This window comes from Cyrtonyx montezumae, unplaced genomic scaffold (genome assembly GCF_038088225.1).
Source record: "Cyrtonyx montezumae isolate F1298 unplaced genomic scaffold, pur_monq_1.0 scaffold_16, whole genome shotgun sequence".
Lineage (NCBI taxonomy): Eukaryota > Metazoa > Chordata > Aves > Galliformes > Odontophoridae > Cyrtonyx > Cyrtonyx montezumae.
The window spans coordinates 8,029,698-8,047,754 of record NW_027071892.1 but is presented as its reverse complement, the minus strand read 5'-3'; the positions used below and the strand labels follow the sequence as shown (position 1 = coordinate 8,047,754).

General features: G+C 39.1%; 1 protein-coding gene across 2 annotated transcripts in view; it reads left to right on the top strand.

The window, feature by feature from the left end:
- LOC136046201 (BOS complex subunit NOMO1) overlaps positions 1–18,057 on the top strand; it is a 26,075-nt gene extending 8,018 nt beyond the window's left edge. For both annotated transcript variants that reach the window (XM_065732636.1, XM_065732635.1), the window contains exons 9-31: positions 77–166; positions 779–884; positions 1,311–1,461; positions 2,031–2,208; positions 2,842–2,983; positions 3,789–3,920; positions 4,646–4,782; positions 5,052–5,139; positions 5,913–5,976; positions 7,067–7,162; positions 9,078–9,287; positions 9,563–9,645; positions 10,386–10,545; positions 10,673–10,799; positions 11,354–11,467; positions 12,122–12,249; positions 12,821–12,962; positions 13,640–13,723; positions 14,598–14,708; positions 15,302–15,403; positions 15,618–15,737; positions 16,609–16,701; positions 17,598–18,057. In XM_065732636.1, coding sequence (XP_065588708.1) covers positions 77–166; positions 779–884; positions 1,311–1,461; positions 2,031–2,208; positions 2,842–2,983; positions 3,789–3,920; positions 4,646–4,782; positions 5,052–5,139; positions 5,913–5,976; positions 7,067–7,162; positions 9,078–9,287; positions 9,563–9,645; positions 10,386–10,545; positions 10,673–10,799; positions 11,354–11,467; positions 12,122–12,249; positions 12,821–12,962; positions 13,640–13,723; positions 14,598–14,708; positions 15,302–15,403; positions 15,618–15,737; positions 16,609–16,701; positions 17,598–17,729 — 2,790 coding nt within the window. In that variant the 3' untranslated portion in view covers positions 17,730–18,057. The remainder of the gene's footprint in view (positions 1–76; positions 167–778; positions 885–1,310; positions 1,462–2,030; positions 2,209–2,841; positions 2,984–3,788; positions 3,921–4,645; positions 4,783–5,051; positions 5,140–5,912; positions 5,977–7,066; positions 7,163–9,077; positions 9,288–9,562; positions 9,646–10,385; positions 10,546–10,672; positions 10,800–11,353; positions 11,468–12,121; positions 12,250–12,820; positions 12,963–13,639; positions 13,724–14,597; positions 14,709–15,301; positions 15,404–15,617; positions 15,738–16,608; positions 16,702–17,597) is intronic.

Sequence of the window (18,057 nt, the reverse complement as noted above, 5' to 3'; positions counted from 1 at the left end):
ATAAGGACGTGAAAAATGGTGAAGAATTCTGATGTCACAGCTTGTTAGGAGTCAGAGTGATGTGCTCTCCTTTCAGATACCATTCTACAGAGGAGAAAGAATTACCTTTGATGTTGCGCCATCTAGATTGGACTTCTTTGTAGAACATGACAGCTTACAAATTGAAGTAAGAGAAATCATCTGTTTGTGCCATTCATTCCTGTACAAGTGTAACTGATGTTAACAGAAAGCAGATGGGCTGTGGAAAAACTTCTTTGTAGGAAGCTTAAAGAGATTTGTTACCTAGTGCCTCTTGCCAAGCAGGTAGATGACAATATCTGGCATGATACACTATTTTCTGTGTTCCTTCCCTTTCACTAGGAAGAAACAAAATAGGGAAAAGCTGAGTACATAGTTCACTTTCCTGTGTTGCAGACAGGCAGTAACCTTTCCAGTTGATTAAATTTACTCATTCACATTGTCAGCTCTTCAAGAAGGACTTGGGAATTTGTATGGCTCGCAAAATTTCTTGAGTAATAGCATATGGTGCATGATTTGAGCCCTCTGAACAGTACTGATGCAGATAACTTGAGAATTGGTTCCTTTCTGTAGTGGGGACAGTAAGCCTTGAGTTAGATGGATGCTTTCATTGTGACTATCTTGGTGATGTTTTTTTCCTAAATCTGTTAATAAATTTCTCTTACACACGTGAGGTGAATAGCAGTCCATGGTGATTGCTGTAGTCATATGAATGCTTCTGCTGGGTAAAGATTAATGTTAAGTTTCTGTCCCATTTCAGCCTGTTTTCCATGTGATGGGTTTCTCTGTCACAGGCAGAGTGTTGAATGGTCCTGAAGGAGATGGAGTTCCTGATGCCACTGTGACACTGAACAATCAGATTAAAGGTATGCAGTGATTGTGGTCTGCGTGGCTACAGGGAAGTCTTTAATGAGACCAGGAGTAGTAGGGTATTCAATGGAATTGAACCTTCACAATAATACACTACTTTCTTCATATTTTATTTACGATATTACAGTGATTTTCATACACTTGAATAATTCTGCATTTTTCTGGCTCAGATGAGAGTATTAGCTGTTCAGTGGTTTTGTAGTAGAGAATTTCTCATCAATTCCTTTGGATGTGCACCAAATTAGAAATGTTGCTTTGCAATACAGAAATGAAGGTTGGTCTCATAAGAAACATAATATTGTTTGATTATTGTGTGATTTAAGAGTAGTCTAAAGCAGTGAGTGCCCTCTGGCACTTTTGACACATAAAAACAGGCAGTGAAAATATGCTCTGCTTTTAACTCTTCACTTTCTTTGTTGCAGTGAAAACAAAAGCCGATGGATCTTTCCGTCTTGAGAACATAACAACAGGTACATACACAATCCATGCCAGGAAGGAGCATCTCTTCTTTGATACTATCACAGTGAAGATTGCTCCAAATACACCTCAGCTAGCAAACATCATTGCAACAGGGTAAGCATCATGAAAACTGATACATGGACACTGTAATAATAATATAATATAATGTAAACTGATACATGGACAGTGTCTTTGGAAGGGGCAGTCCTCTCTCATCTCATGTTGTGCCTGATCTGCTGTGCTGTTGTTAGGAGTTAAATGTTGCTAAAGAAATTCAAGGGGAATAGCACAGCATTAGTGCAGGTAATGTTTTAGCCACAGTGTTTTGCTCAGTACTGTTTAGGCCTTAGAGAGCACCCTTGTAATAATCTCTCCCTTACAGGCAAAGGCACTAAGACGTGAGGATACTGAGCAATTGTAGAACTGTGTGAACCAAAAAAAAAAGAGAGTTTTTTGTCACTGATACTGTGCTTCAGATACTCTCCTCTGGTGTGACAGTGGAGCTGTGTAACTGTCTGATACAGTATTGTACCAAACCTCTCTCAGGAGGAACTGATTCCTATTCATGTGTTGGTTCCTCAAGATAACAAACTTTGCTTATCAAGGAAATTTTCAAACAAGTGATTTTTATGAGTTTTGTCGAACTGTTATATGTATTCTGATAATTGGCATTTATTTTAAAGATTCAGTGTGTGTGGCCAGATCTCAGTTACTCGTTTACCTGACGCAGTCAAACAGATCAATAAATACAAGGTAACCATGGTGCCTCAGGACAAGGACAAAGCATCAGCAGTTACAACGGAAGCTGACTCTCATGGGACATTTTGTTTTAAGGCAAAATCAGGTGCATACAATGTTAAGGTAAGAGTGTGCTTCTGTTTCTTCATTGCAGGGCTGTTAAGAGGTTTTAGAGGATTTAAAACATTCAGTTTCTAAAATTTGAGAAGCTAGTTGTAGATTTTCTTGGCCCTTTTCTCCTGTTTGCTCTATTTAAACAATGACAAGCTTTTTTTCTTTTTTCACTAGCAGAAATTGTCATGCACTTTTCCCTTTATACTTTTTAAAAAGAGAACAGTCCATTGAGGTTAACGGCTTTCTCTCTCTCCTCTACTTGTGGTTCCCCTTAGATCACTTCTTCGTATATTTTCCTGTAAATGAGACATTACAACATGTGCCGTTTTTAGGTGTGTTAATGGTTCCTGAGATTACAGTCACTGCAGAACTGTGGTACCACCACAGTGAAGAGTAGGTAGATCTGAAAGTGGAAACTCATCCAAACTTTTGAAGCCGTTGTTCATAGCATTCGTAGCTCAGACTTACTGCAGTTGTTTGGAGGAATTTTGAAAAGCATCTTTTGGAGGCTGGTTTTGCTTTGGCTGCAACTTGTGGTCAAATACCCATTTTCTCATTTCTGATAAGTGAATTGAACTCAGCAGAGTTGTGTGTATTTGGTATTTAAAAGCTGGTGATGTGCCGATGACCTGTGCCCTACAGGTAATTATTCCAGAGGCTGAGACCAGAGCAGGATTGGCTTTGAAACCCAAAGTGTTCCCTGTTACTGTTACAGACAGACCGGTCATGGATGTGACCTTCTCTCAGTTTTTGGCATCAGTTTCGGGGAAGATCTCTTGTTTAGGTAAGCCAGTTTTGCAAGTGAAATGAAAATGAATCTGTACTACTTAAATCCACTTGCTTTAAAATCACTTGTTGTGGTCAAGCCCCATTACACATTAGTAAATTAACTTCTAGTACATAGACAGAAACAGGTCTTTTATCAAGAGACAGCCTAATAACTGGTAAATTTGGGATGAAGTTATGAACCTGTTTTTAATACTTGCTAGGAATAAGTTCTGACCTATTTACCTCAGAAGACGGTAAGTTCTGGGAGGAAATGCTTCTGGGTGATGCTTGGCATGTTGTCCAACAGTGTCAGAAATACTGGAAGTGAAAAAGACTTGCAAAAAAAATACAGTGCCCATAAAATGAAGGATCAGGCTGTTGCCAGAAATAAGCAATCTGTCCTTTTTCTTAACGTTTTCTCCTTACTCCAAACGTTCTCTCTCCTCTTGTCCTTGAGTGCCCACTGATTTCAGCAGATGATGATTAGAATTAAACTGTTGACATTTTTACGCCTTCCTTTTTCTCTTTGAGTCCTCTCAGATGTTTCTGGGCCCTACCCTCTGTTGTGTGAGGTGGACCCAGGAATTTAGTGCTGGCTTCTGACTGTTACTTGCCATTTAATGTAAGAGTATGATTAACAAAATTAGACTTACTGAAGAATGCAACAGGCACTAGTGAGGAGATGCTTAGGAAATAAGATCAGTAGCTTGGAGTAATTATTTTAATCTTAGTACACATGAAGCTGCATTGGACATGGGGGTTTTGGAGGACAGCTGGCAACCCAGGATGCAGTCTCATTTTCTGATGTCTTTTTTGTGCAGATGCTTGTGGTGATCTGGTGGTGATGTTGCAGTCTGTGAGCCGCCAGGGTGAAAAACGTAACCTCCAGCTCTCTGGAAGTACAGACTCAGTGGCCTTCACATTTGAAAATGTGCTACCTGGGAAATACAAAGGTAAAATAATTGGGAATTGCTGGAAGTGCTCCCTAAATTTGTGTTAGTCTGCATAGCTGTCACATGCCCAATGTGGAGTTAGTTTCAAACTTGAAACAGTTGGGAAAAATGCTGTATGCCCATGGATCAGGCCTTCTTAATATTGCCTGTTCAGCCACTTCTTCAGTTTGCCTGTAAAAGCTTCAGTAAGTTTTGGGATCTGCGTGCCTGATGTCAAGTAAAGGGCCTTTGTCATGGATTGTCTTGTCCCAGAGCTGAGATCAGGAGCACACCACAGGTCTTCTGTTTCCACAGTAGCTAGCCTCTCCTCAGAGCAGTGTGTGTTTTGGCCAGTCTGCCTTGGCCTACTATGAAAGGAGATTAGTTTTCCTGGGAAATGAGTAGGGCTTTATGTACACACTGATCTTTTTCTGTGTTAGGTTCTGATGTCCTCTAGGCACCTTTAGCTAGCACAGTGCACACTGCAGAATTTTCTAACGTTAGCAGACTTTATTTGTTGTTCTAATAGCTTCTGTGTTCATGAGATCTGCTGGGTTCCTGAGGATGCTGCAGTGCTGTAAGCCAGATCTGTTGCTACCGTTGTTTTCTATGCTGATATTTATTGTTTATCTGGCTTTGAAGTTTATTGCCTGTGAAGTCAATGTGATACAGGCTTTTTACACCACAAAAACAGTTTTTATTCAAACCATTTTGCGTTACTAAAAGCTTTGTGGTGTCTATTCTAGTAAGCATTGTACATGAAGACTGGTGCTGGAAGAATAAATCTCTGGAGGTGGAAATCACGGAGGAGGATGTTTCGGGAGTAGAATTCAGGCAGACTGGATATATGCTGAGGTGTTCCCTTTCTCATGCAATTACACTGGTATGTATGTAACGAGCATCCTCATGTTTTATTGTGTGTGTGCAGGTAGGGTGGATTACCCTTGAAGTCAAAGCTTTCTGATATCTGTAGGTAGTCCTGTAGTACAGGAGCTCTGATGCTTAATGTGCTTTGTTGTCTCTTAGATTTGGTAAAGTGGTCTTCTGTTGTTAGTTGCCATAAGAGAAAAGCATTAATTTACCATTAGCAAAAACTTTTTTCATTTTGTTTTTTGGTAGCTGTTAATAGTGAATTACTTTGTTCCTTTACAGGAATTTTATCAGGATGGAAACGGACCAGAGAATGTTGGTGTTTATAACTTGTCTAAAGGAGTTAATAGATTCTGTCTTTCAAAGCCAGGTAACAGCTCTAAGATGTTAGTTGAAGAAAGAAAAAGAGCTTCTCAGTCAATGCTGCTGGTAATTCAGACAATCTGTTGTGGATTCTGAGGTTTCTGCATATAAATACTGTTTCTTCTTTCTCTAATAGATGAACAGCACTGGTCTTGGGCCAACTGAGAGTACATTAAAATAACGTGTTCAATTGGATTCTGTAATTGGAACGTAACTGATAAATACAAGTTTCATTTCAATACAGGATTCTTCATAGCTATTGATGGTACCACAGAGTTATTTATAACAAGAAAAAGTAATGTTTTAATGTTTTGTAACTTTTTCACTTTGAATATTTTAGAGCTACTTTCTCATTATTGTCCATTAACAGAGCAATTAACAAATGCATCTGATTTCGATTCTGTTTTTAGCTTTTCTACATCCTTAGGGTCTATGGTTTCATTCACAGTATAGTAATAGAGTTTCAGCAGTGGCTGTTTAATCCAAGGGCATCAGCTATGGAATTACAGTACATCACTTCTGGTTTTGGTTTGTTGTAATTGTGACTGTTTTTATGTGCCTCTTTGTTGAGGTGCTGTGTTTTGGATCAGTGTACATTAGAAAGTCAACGTGGCTTCCAGGAGTGATCTGTGGCTGAGGAGATGCATTAGTTTGATGTAGTCAGACTTAGCAATTGTTTCTGTACCTCAGGCCGTATGTAATCTTCAGGATTCAGGCAACAGAGTAAGCTTTATTTCTTCATTTATGTATCAAGATCATTCTCTGACTTAATGTTCACAGGTGTGTACGAAGTGACCCCACGTTCCTGCCACCAGTTTGAACATGAATATTACACTTATGACACGTAAGAGCAGAATCTGTTTTCAGTCTTACACCAATCAGTATGCTTTCATAAAGCTTCCTTCTGCTGCTGCTGCTTTCTGTCATTAATTCAGGATGGGTTGCTACAACTGGCTCTAACCAATAGAGGGAGGCTTTAGCAAAGTGAATCAGATGTGTCTTCTTGCCCTTTAAAAAAGAAAAATGTGGCTAAAGATAGGCTTTAAAGACTCTTTTCCTGTTTCACTTGGATGTTTGTCTGCCTTCTGTCCATCTTTAATGCTTTTTTGCTTTGTAACAAGAGAGATTGAAAACGTGATGGTTTGTAAGGGATGAAATGTGAAAGATGACATATTATGTTTACTAGGAAGCACATACTGCTTGTACATCCCTGGTGCCAGTGACTGTGGTGATGCTGCTCACCGTGGTTTTGTGGGCTGAATAGATATTTCTAATTCCCAGTGGGCAGTGTGAATCTTCCCAGGTCAGCTGTGTTTTATCGTGTGTATCTAGGTTGTGTTTTGGCATTGTGCTTAATGGCTTTGTTCTTATAAAGAGGCTTTCTGTTCCCTGACTACTTCTAATTTCTTAACACAACAGAAAACAAAGTCAGCATTAAAATATAATTCTTTTCTGCTGTGTTACTGACTTAAAAGTACTTTGAAGGGGGTTGTGCTAAACATAAGAGCCAGCACAAACTGCTGAATACATGAAATGAAACAGGACCCCCTTCTGGCAGCAAAGTGCCATTAGACCTGGGCCATCTTTGTGAGCCATTCTTAGTACTGTTAACTTGTGAGTGTTCCTCTGATGTGTACACAGAGATTGTGTGTATGAATTCAATCAAATCAGCATCAGCTTGAGAGGAGGCAGGAGGCACAAAGAAAGGAAGTTGTTTGTCCAATGCCATGCAATAGTTGGAGTTTCACATCTGCAGAATGCCACATTTCCAGTATGCCATCCCTTTAGCACTACAGCTTCGTTGCATAATTTATGTATTGTGTTTTATGAAGATCTCTCATCTTATGGGTGGGAGCACAAGATCAGCTAAATAATGTGATTATTTTCCTTATGAGGGAACCTTAACTTCATCTCTTTGTTGCTTTGATTTACAGGTCCTCTCCCAGTATACTGACACTCACTGCTGTCCGACACCATGTCCTCGGCACAATTGTAACAGATAAACTGATGGATGTGACTATTACCATTAAGTAAGAACAAAGAAATAATGTGGCTGTAAAAAGAGAAAGAAAGACATCCCTCTCATAAAGTTTTATTCTGGTTTCAGTACCTCAGTGGCAGCTCTGTAAGGGAATGGCCCCCTACACTAGACTGCAGGAGGTTTTTATGCTAAGATGTAATTTGAGTTCTCTGTAGACAGATAAGTAAATCTCATCCCTCATTTTGAACATTATCACTTAATTTCAGTGTAGTTCCTTCCTACTTGTATGTTATGGTAAAAAGAAGTGATTTTCTGAGTGATTGTATGTTTTAATGAACTGAAATTTCTGAAATGAGAGGGCGTTATTTTAGTTTGCTCTGAGCTGTTTAGCACCAGGACTATTCTTTTTTTATTTTATTACCTCAGAATAAGAATCTGCTGCTTTAGAGAGTTGTTACTGATGTGAAGAGAGCGATAAGAGGAAAAGTATGCAGTGATTACAAACTAATGTGACAGTTTATGTTCAGCTGAACAGACAGCTCACTAGGAAGCACTGATTTGTAAACAGCTTTAATTGTGAGGTGCCAGATCTGCCTGGAAGTGGGTGATATCAATGAGTGTTTTAATGCTTTCCTGATGTCTGCTTGCTCTAGACTAGAGGTTCTCGTATGTACAGTTCTGCATTTAAAAGCAAGGCACTTGTTTTTAAAAGTCTGTGCTTGTGTACCAGATTTAGAGCAGTGATGTCTTTAATTTAACAAAAAACTGCAGAGAAAAGATTTCAAGCCTTAATGAAACTTGATGTGTTAGAGCAGTTGTATGTGTTTATCTCAGAGAAGTAGGACAGTAGGTTAGTACTGAAGTAGAAGATGGAATTATCCTGATGTGGTCTTAGGAAAAATAGTGGTAATCATTTCATTTCACTCCTTGTAGAGTATTTTGCAATATTCTGAGTCAGTTTTTCAGTCTGTTGTGGACAAGACAGGAGATAAGATACCAAGCATGGTTGGAGACTAGAAGAAATTGCTAGGAAAGACGACGTAAGATAGGGGAGGTGAAACAATATCCATTGCTCTGAGTTGGTTTACAAGATGGGAATGGGGATAAGCTTATCTAGCAGTCCGTTCAGTAGTCAGTGATAAGGCAGCTGGATGGTTCAAAGGTGCATGGCAGATAGGTCAGAACTCAGCACTTTTCCTGGGAATTGCCAGCTGTTGGAAGTATTTGCTTGTGACAGGAGTTTTTATTTCTTCTTGTGTACTCTGTACCTGAGAGGTGTGTTCTGAGGGAAGTTTTCCGGTGCTGAAAAATAGACATACCAGTTTATTTTGTATAACATCTCTTCTGCATTAAGCCTGTTCTCAATTTTTGAATTCTAGCCTTTCTTAGGTGATGACTTTGTTGAAAGTACTCTTGCAAACTGTTCCTTTGGATTAAGAATTCGCCACTCTGACTTGTCACTGATTCTGTGGGAAGTCATGACCACTGCAGCAGAGCTGGAGTATGTTCCCTGGTGCAAAATTGAGATTCTACTTATGGAAAACTAAGTTAAGCTTAAGTTTAGGTGCTGGATTCTGCAGAGTGGTTGAGATACAGCCACATGTATTTATTTTTTTATGCTGGCTATGCATTTGAGTGCTGTGATGTGGCAGGAAGAGGAGGAGAGAGCAGGGCTGTAACTTCTTGAATGGTTATAGCATGATGTGGCAGAATTCCAAATAGGCCTGGTATGTTACCAGTAGCCTGTGTTGTTAAGCCTTTCTAGCAGTAACTGATTGTTACAAATGTGGAAATTTTACTTATGCTTGGAATAAAGAGCAGAATTGAAAGGATTAGCTTAAAAAAAAAAACCCAAACCCTGGGATATGTCTGCTGTGCTGTAAGGACTCTAATTAGCATATAAAACAGGATCTTTTCCCTTTCTATGAAATGAGCTTATTTTGTTGTCTTCTCTATGTTTTCAGGTCATCTATTGACAGTGAACCTGCCTTAGTTTTAGGGCCATTGAAGTCTGTGCAGGAGTTACGCAGGGAGCAGCAGCTGGCAGAAATTGAGACCCGACGACAGGAGAGAGAAAAGAAGGGCCAAGAGGAGGAGGGAACAAAGCCACCAGTGCAAGAGATGGTGGAGGATCTTCAAGGACCATTTTTATATGAATTTTCATACTGGGCAAGGTACTACCAAGCTCTGATAGGAAAGGTGTTTTCTTTGATTGTTATCTGAGTTTTCCAACAAATGAAATACTGATCTATTCCACGTGGGAAGGAGCTGCTCTGTGGTTACCTGTTCTAGCTGACTTAGCAAAATGAAAACTAAGAACACTTAATAATTTTGCTTACATTATTGCTTGTATTTTTCCCCTAGGGTATTTAGAAGTGTTCTGACAGCACTCTGTCCTATGTGAGAGACACTGATTTCATTTTCTTCTCGTGCAATCTTATTTTTGTAGGTCTGGTGAGAAAATTACTGTGACACCATCTTCGAAAGAGCTTCTTTTCTACCCACCTTATGTGGAAACAGTTGTTAGTGGAGGTAAATATAAATACAATTTCTGGATGTTACAAGTAATTCTGAGAATCTGCTCTATTACTACTTATTGAGAAAAAACAGCTGTGCAGGTGCTAGGTGTACTTAGAGTATGATAATCAATTCAAGGTCCTATCCATTTTTCCTTTGTAGTAAGTTAGAACAATAGCTTGAAGCAAAAACAGCAACAACAACAAAACAAACAAAACCCCACACTTATAAAATTGTGAGCACTATCAGCAGTCAGTGATGATTGATCATTTGTATCAGTGTCTATCTTGCCCTAGGATTCTTAAATCAACATCCTTTGTTTGAAGCAGCTAGGAAATGTTAGGTACCTCTTTTTATGTGTGCACATTCTAAGTGCATAATGTAAAAAAGAGAATTTGCATGTTGCTGAATATGGCATTTATTGACCTCTGGTCTCGGAAAATTTTGTTGCTGTTGGAATGCTTTCTATGTGGCTGCAGCTCGTGGTGCTTTATGAGCCTACAAAGCACTTAGTATAGCCACATGTTTTATGCTAACCACATGCTTATAGCTTTGGAACTCAGTTTCTGAATTTGATGAATGCTTTGGTATTTTAAGATGTGACAAGGAGCCATACTATTATGTGGATTGTGCTCTTATTTCAGGGAAAAGAACATTGACCGATCTCTTTAGAAGTAATTAAACTCTTACTGTAAGGTGTAATGTTGATTGTGTTCTTGACTTGTTTGCTTTGAATCCCTTTTGCAATGACCAAGAGAGCTGTCCTGGAAAGCTCATAGAGATTCATGGGAAAGCAGGCTTATTTATGGAAGGGCGGATTCATCCTGAATTGGAAGGTGTTGAGATTGTCATTGGTGAAAAGGGAGCGCCTTCCCCTCTCATCACAGTTTTCACTGATGACAAAGGTGCTTACAGGTAATTAGCAGATTTGTTTTGATGTTTTGGATTCTTTAGTTTAAGTGCCATAGTGACTTGACCACACACCTGTGTGATACCCAACTGCTTCTTCTAAAGTGAACTTCTCTTTCCTTATGTTTTGAAGTGTTGGGCCACTCCACAGTGACTTGGAATATACAGTTACTGCTCAGAAAGAAGGATTTGTTTTGACTGCAGTAGAAGGAACAGTTGGTGACTTCAAAGCTTTTGCTCTTGCAGGTGTGACATTTGAGGTAAGCACATCTAAGCACTTAAGTTTCTGAATGGTGTTTAGTTAAAGCTACACAGGCAAAAATATTAACCCATGTGTCCCAGGCAAACACAAATATGGGATGTGGGAATCAGGTAATTTTGTCATAATGGAAACAAATCTCAGTGGTTTACTTGTGACATGCTGAATAGAGAATATTTTGCTTATTTTATAAACATAAGAGCTTCCAGTCCAAAAGAATAGATTTATTTGCTTTTGCAGAATTTGACAACCTTCTCTTATATCTCAAGGGCATTTTTTCTTGTACAGCTTGGTCCAGCTGGTACTTGGTTTCAGTCGTGGGAGTACTTTGATCTGGGCCCTGCCATGCCCTGTGAGCTGTTGGAGAGTGGCTGTTCTGGCACATTTGGTGTGTGTGCCTGTGACTGCTGAGTTCCTGAAGGCAGAAGGTTCTGTAGCCCTGCAGTGTGACAGTACAGATGCAGCTAGTGTACTCTCTCAGAGGTTTCTGAATTGAGGTTCTTTTCACTGGACAATCCAATCTTACACTTACAGCTATGGCTTTTTTAAAAACAGATCAAATCTGAGGATGACCAGGCTCTTGCTGGAGTACTCTTGTCTCTCAGCGGAGGGGTTTTTCGATCCAACCTCCTTACGCAGGATAATGGCATGCTGACTTTTTCCAATCTGGTAAGCTGAAATTGATTGTTCTGGAAGTGGTGGTATGTGTGGTGCTGTGTAACTTTGCCCTCCAAAACAGGGATGTAATCAGTGCTCCTCAGTGGCAGGAAGATATATGAAATTGTAACTCATAGTGAGTGATGTTGGTCCCTTGGAGGGGACAGCACTTGAAACGTCAGCTAGTGGAAGATGTGAAGTCTAACCTGGAGTAAGTTTTGTCCCCACCATGCAATAGATGATGTTGACTGATCTCATTTACAAACTTGCAATCTATAAACATGGTCATCAACAAACTGGCTTGGTTCATTTTAGTCTTTAGAAGAAATAAATGCAATTAAATTATTGATCTGTACATGTGTGTAGACATGCCTGAATAGTTTCCTTCACTTTTCTCCTGGTCGCTTTCCTGTCCTTGCAGCCTTGTGGTGAAAGTATTAGAGTCATAGTTCTTTCCCTTTTCAGGCTTTATTTTCTGGTAGAGCTCTACCAGTTCATTGTCTGATGTGTTCCTTGTTTTTCACTACTCATGTTTTTCAACCAGTTTAACATAAGTCTGGGACAGAAAACGTCAGCTCTTCACGGAGCTCTAAGAGAAAAATCATTGTTTGGAGCTGGAGAATTGTGTCACTATCAATAAACAGTTTGTTTTATGCATCTTTGCAGAGTCCAGGGCAGTATTATTTTAAACCCATGATGAAGGAATTTCGCTTTGAACCATCATCTCAAATGATTGAAGTGCAGGAAGGACAGAATCTTAAAATTCGGATAACTGGTTACAGAACAGCGTACAGGTTGGTAGGGATGATAAACTGTGCAAAATGCTGTGCACTGTCAGGATGCATTATACAAAATGTGTTTTCTTCTGATATGTCTGTTCTGAAAGCTTGAAGGTACTTTTAAAGGCACAATTTAACTATTATGCTGCTTAAGAGTACTTTCTCTAACCTTTTTTCATGCATGTAGATTTATTAGCTCAGCTCACAACAGAAATGAAAGGGAAAACATTGCTAAAAAAGTACCATGGCAGTGGCAGTGCAAACAGCTTATGCTTTGTTCAGTGGGAGAGGAGAGATTTATTCTGGGGACTGCGTATCACTCTAGGTATCTGATTTAACCTTTCCCTGCCCTCTGAGGTCAGTGATGCTTTTCTTGAGGGCTAGGGAACTTGGATTCCTTAACTTGTCCTCTGGGCTGCTGCTAATTTAAATGCTTTAAAATGGTTTTAGGTGTATATGTTAGAAATTCTGCTTTTGCATGCTGTGCTTCATATATGAAGTACTTTTCTCGTTAGTTACGACAAGAACATCTTAAAAATCACATTAAAACAGCATTTGCATCATTAGCAATTGTTTCTCCTTCTAGCTGTTATGGCACAGTTTCTTCATTAAATGGAGAGCCTGAGCAAGGAGTATCAGTAGAAGCTGTGGGGCAGGAAGGATGTAGCATCTATGGAGAAGACACAGTAACTGATGAAGAGGGCAAGTTCAGGCTACGTGGCCTACTGGTAAGGATCAGAATGCTTTCTCTCCTTTTATGTTAGTGTCTTCATGGAGCAATACTCTTCAGTCCCTTCTTGTTAGGACACGTTGTGAGTGATGATTCCTTCTTGTAAATGGGGAACGTTTTTATAGTGCACATCTGAGGAACTTTCTGACTGCCTTCACACGAACTGTGTATGGTTCCCATGGTGTGACACATGTTCAAGCACAGGAGCTATAACAGGGAAATCTCATCTCTTTAATTTCTCATGTGAAAATTCTGCAATGGGTGCATCTTAGAGTTCTTCTGTGTGTGTATATCATGTTGGCTGTATAGCATAAGTGTGAGGTAAGCTGTTCTGCAGAAAAAACAGCAACCGAATTTCTGTGTCCAGTGTGTGTGGAATAAGCAGTTATGCTGAGGCAGAAAGGACTATTTGATCTGGTTTTAAATCCTGTTTAATATGTTTTCTTCTAGCTAAAACTCTTCACAGCAGGTGACTTCTTTTAATGTAGTAAACTAGAGAAAGCTTTGTGATAGGCCCTCCGTATTTGCTGGAAGTGAACACAATAAAGTTGTGGGTTAAGTTATCTATTTAGGATAAGCAAACTTGTGAAACATTAGAAAATTCATTTACTGTCTTATAAAATTAAAATACATGCTATTTAGTGCTAAGACTTATCATCTGAATGTTGCTTGTAGCCAGGTTGTGTGTATCATGTGCAACTCAAAGCTGAAGGTAATGATCATATTGAAAGAGCTTTACCACAGCACCGGGCAATTGAGGTAAGCTTTTTTTTCTTTTCAATGTTGTGGCATCAATTAAATTTTAAATGCATGTGTAGGCATTAAAACGATAGCAGTGTATTTGAATGCTTTCTGTTCTGTCAAGTGGCTTTCAGCAAGTTAGCTCCTATTGTGTCAGTACCATAGCTTAGAGTTGAAATAAGTTCCCACCAGCAAACAAAAGGATTCTTTTGCAGCATAAACACTATACATTAAAAAATAAGAGCATAAATATGTAGCATTCTTTTCAGCGTTCTTTTATGATGTAGATCAGAGGAACAGTGATTTGAGATTGTCATAAATAATTGTATTATCCTATCTTCATATTCAGTTATGGATTAATAAATACACCTTATTGTGGTTTCTTTGTCAGTCTCAATGCAGATAAAATTGTCGTTCAGACTGGAATATCTTTATAAAATGTGTTAATAACTTGAATTAGAACTGCTGAAATCTTGCTAAATGCTCCTCCATCCTTACAGACTCAAATTAGCTGCTTCTCACTTACCTCCTGACACCCAGCAGAGGTTAATCGGCCTTTGTTAGTTGCCTAGAACTTTTCTGTGGGAGATGCATCTGAGTTCGAATAATGGCTGTGCCTGACCAAGGTGCCCTCCTATGCAGCAAAACAGGCAGAGTTCTGTCACCAGTATCTCTTGCTGAGAGTGGCTGCTGCTTGGAAAGGGAAGTGAGTGGCAGCACAAGTTTCAGAAAATGAAATGAAGCTAATGTACAGTGAGTGAGAGCTGTAGGCAGCAGTTTGTACTGACAGTGTTGTAACTAGCTTGCCACTTTGTTAAGGGCTGAAAACCATTTGGAAGAAATTTGCTTTAGTTCTTTCTTTGCAAACACATGACTGTGTTGTACGTTGCAGGTTGGGAACAGCGACATTGATGATGTTAATATTATAGCATTTCGGCAAATAAATCAATTTGATTTAAGTGGAAATGTGATTACATCTTCTGAATATCTGTCCACATTATGTGTAAGTTCAAGCCTGTGATCTTTGTCAACTGTGTCTACCATTGATTTCCCACTACTTTTTTTGCAGGATCTCTGGAAATCGTTCAGTAGCCTGATCTGTATGTGATGCAATCCTCTTTTAATTATGCTTATTTCTGAGCAAACTTTGTTTCCTCAGTATTTCAGGCTTACTTTGTAGCTGGAGATGTGTAGTTTGTGAAATAAGTACAGAAGAACTGAAACTCCACAGAATGAGCTTACCAAAGAAATTAGAAACAATCTCCAGCTGCAAATTTCTGTGAAACCGTTGGGGTTATTTAAAAGAATTACTAAATCCCCTTCATTGCACATAGCCTGTGTCTAATACATCTAGATATGGGAAAGTACCATTCTTACCTAGAGGTATTTTAAAGGTATTTTAAAAGTCTCTTTCTGTGATTTTTCACCTAATATATTAGAACAAACCCAGGTGTTCATACTTGACATCTTTCTATTTATGCAACCCATGATGAATTTTGAAGTACTTTTATTGTATAGGAATATGGGATATCTAAAGCAGCTATTCTTGTGCAGGCTTGGAAATATCTCTTTTGTGATTTTTTCTTTCCCTCACAGGTGAAGCTCTACAAAAGTGAAAATCTTGACAACCCAATTCATACAGTCAACTTAGGCCAGTCCCTTTTCTTCCATTTCCCACCACTGCTCCGAGATGGAGAGGTAAGAATATTCCTGAATAATTGGCTGTATTAGCTTTATTATTTTTTTCCCTAAGCACATTGAAGTATTATTTCTGGTTTGCCTGCAGTACTGTATTCTTGCTGGTGGTGCCTCAGAAGGTGTGAAGCCTATTAAAGTGACTTTTGCCTTTGAATGTAATTTTGCCTCAGACAGCTACTAGTGCTGTAGACTTGAGTTTATTTTATACCCACAGAATTACGTGGTGCTCCTGGATTCTACACTGTCTAAATCGCAGTATGACTACATCCTGCCTCAGGTTTCGTTCACTTCCATCGGATATCATAAGCACATTACACTGGTCTTTAGTCCCACTGTAAGTACAAAATAGGTAAATATTCACTTCAAATGCTTGCCTTGAGAGCAATGTCTGGGTAGTGAAGCTTGTGTATACCTTGCTAGGTATCTTGGCCTAACTTTCTGTTAATGTAAATGTAAAGAGGTTTTTGAGCGGCATTAATGTGGTAGTAAACTTGGTAACTTGATTTTTGCCACATTTAAGGCATCAGTGATGGGATTTCCTTTAAAAAGTTCTGTATGGAGAAAAGAAGTGTCACCAAGCCCAGATGAAAGTTTTCAGTTCTTGGAGCCCAAAGCAGATGGATTCTCAGACTAATGTCAGGAGAAATCTTCTGTACGAGAGAGAAATGTCTTTTTGCACCTTTGGAGCTGAACAGTGCGGTCAGTTTAGGGAAGTGTTTATTCTATAATACATAAATGATATATTTCTTTTCTGCATCACTGCATGTTCAGTGAAACATGAGAGAAACATGAAACAGCAGTTAAAAATGAAGGACGCAGATGTGTCTGAAAGAGGATGTTGTGCTTGTGCGGCTGCTGTAGTGTTATCAATGGGATCAGAGAGTTTTGGGCAGCTTGTGACATAAGTAAAAAGCACAACAGGTTGACTGTAAAGAGGAGTCTGACCATTAGTGAATTATCTGTAAAAACAAACAAACAAAAACAACAACAACAAAAAAAAAAACAAAAACATTGAGAAAAAATCAGCAGATGAATGGGTCTGATCTGCTTGAAAATTAAATGTTGAATAAATCTTAGGTGCTTGGAAGGAAGTAGATGGGAACGGCTGGATGTGATGTGTGATTCTTTTGCTAAAATTGCTTAAAGCTGAGGGAATTCCCAGTCAAAATAACTGTTAAAAAATAGATCATACGCACTGTTTTCAGAGAAAGCTACCTGAGCAAGATATTGCCCAAGGATCTTACATTGCATTGCCACTGACACTGCTTCTGTTGTTGGCTGGCTACAACCACGACAAGGTAGGACGTGTTTTTTGTTCTATCCCGATATTAAAGTCTGTTGGTACCATGAAAACTTTGTACTGTGTTAAGTGAAGTTGCATTCTGGTGGATATCCAGGCAGAGATGCAGCCAGCAGTTGCTTTATATGACATGTATGTAGCTAAGCTTTTGGACACTTAGCTTCCTTGGGAAAACCACAGTGGGAAATTGTGCTCCTCTGTTATTTCTGAATTTCTTATTTGATGGCTCTGGGGAAAATAAAAAAAGACAACAACAAAAAAACCCAACCAGGCACAATACAACATCTTTTAAATTCATATTTAAATTAATCTAACTAGAGTCAGTGATAATGTGAAGCAATAAATATTTTATTGACAGTAACAGCCAGACTGAACAAACTCTTGCATGTCTTTGAGCCTGATCTCTTTGGCTTTATACCCTCAGTGTAAAACTCTCAGGAGGCATATAAGGAAATAGCATGTTACCCTTATTGCTTGTTAACGAACTGTGCTCTTTCAAGTTCTCCCAGATAGGGCTGGATCATTGTTTTGATAAGAGAAATAAAACGTGTCTGTGCATTATGATTTATTTTCAAACTTGAGTATACTGCACAGAACATGGGTTTCTCCAGGAAAGGAGATTAGTGGCCTGTCTAGACTCAGAACTCAAGTGTTAGTTTAGATAAATGGCTGCAAGAAAAAAGTTAGGGATGATCTTTTTGATTATTAGAAGTGCCAGTAAGTTCGGTTTGATTCCTTTCCCAAGAATTACTGCCATTTTCTGACATCTCTGTAGGTGTGCTACTTATGCAGTAGATTCTATTTGTTTGGGAGTGCATCCTTCTGAAGAACACTGCTATGCAGACCTTAGGAGCCATCATAATCACAAACTGTTTTCCCTTTTCATTGGCCCAGCTTATTCCCTTATTGCTGCAGCTGACGACTCGACTGCAAGGGGTACGTGCTCTTGGGCAGACGGGTTCTGACACAGGTGGCCCAGAGGATGTGAAGAGACAAACAAAAAAACAGAAGACAAGGCGGACGTGAGGTGAAAGGGGTGGTTGCGTAAAGTGATGCTCTGTCACTGGGAAGCAAAACTAAAATGCATTTTTGATAAATGTGAATTTCACGTTTTCATCGTGGCTACCTGAGCGCGGTTTGTCACACTAGCTCCATTTTGGTTGTAAATTTTTTATGGTGTTTAAAGGTTTACTTATTATAAAGTAATGAAATGAATGCATCCGTTGTTACTGTGAGTACATCTCCCATACTTGAAGACAGTTCATGAATTCTTTTTCTGTTCAGTGCAATGGGTTGTGTTGTCTTCATTAATGATTTGTAAAAGCTGTGGTAATAAACTGCCGATTCCACTCTG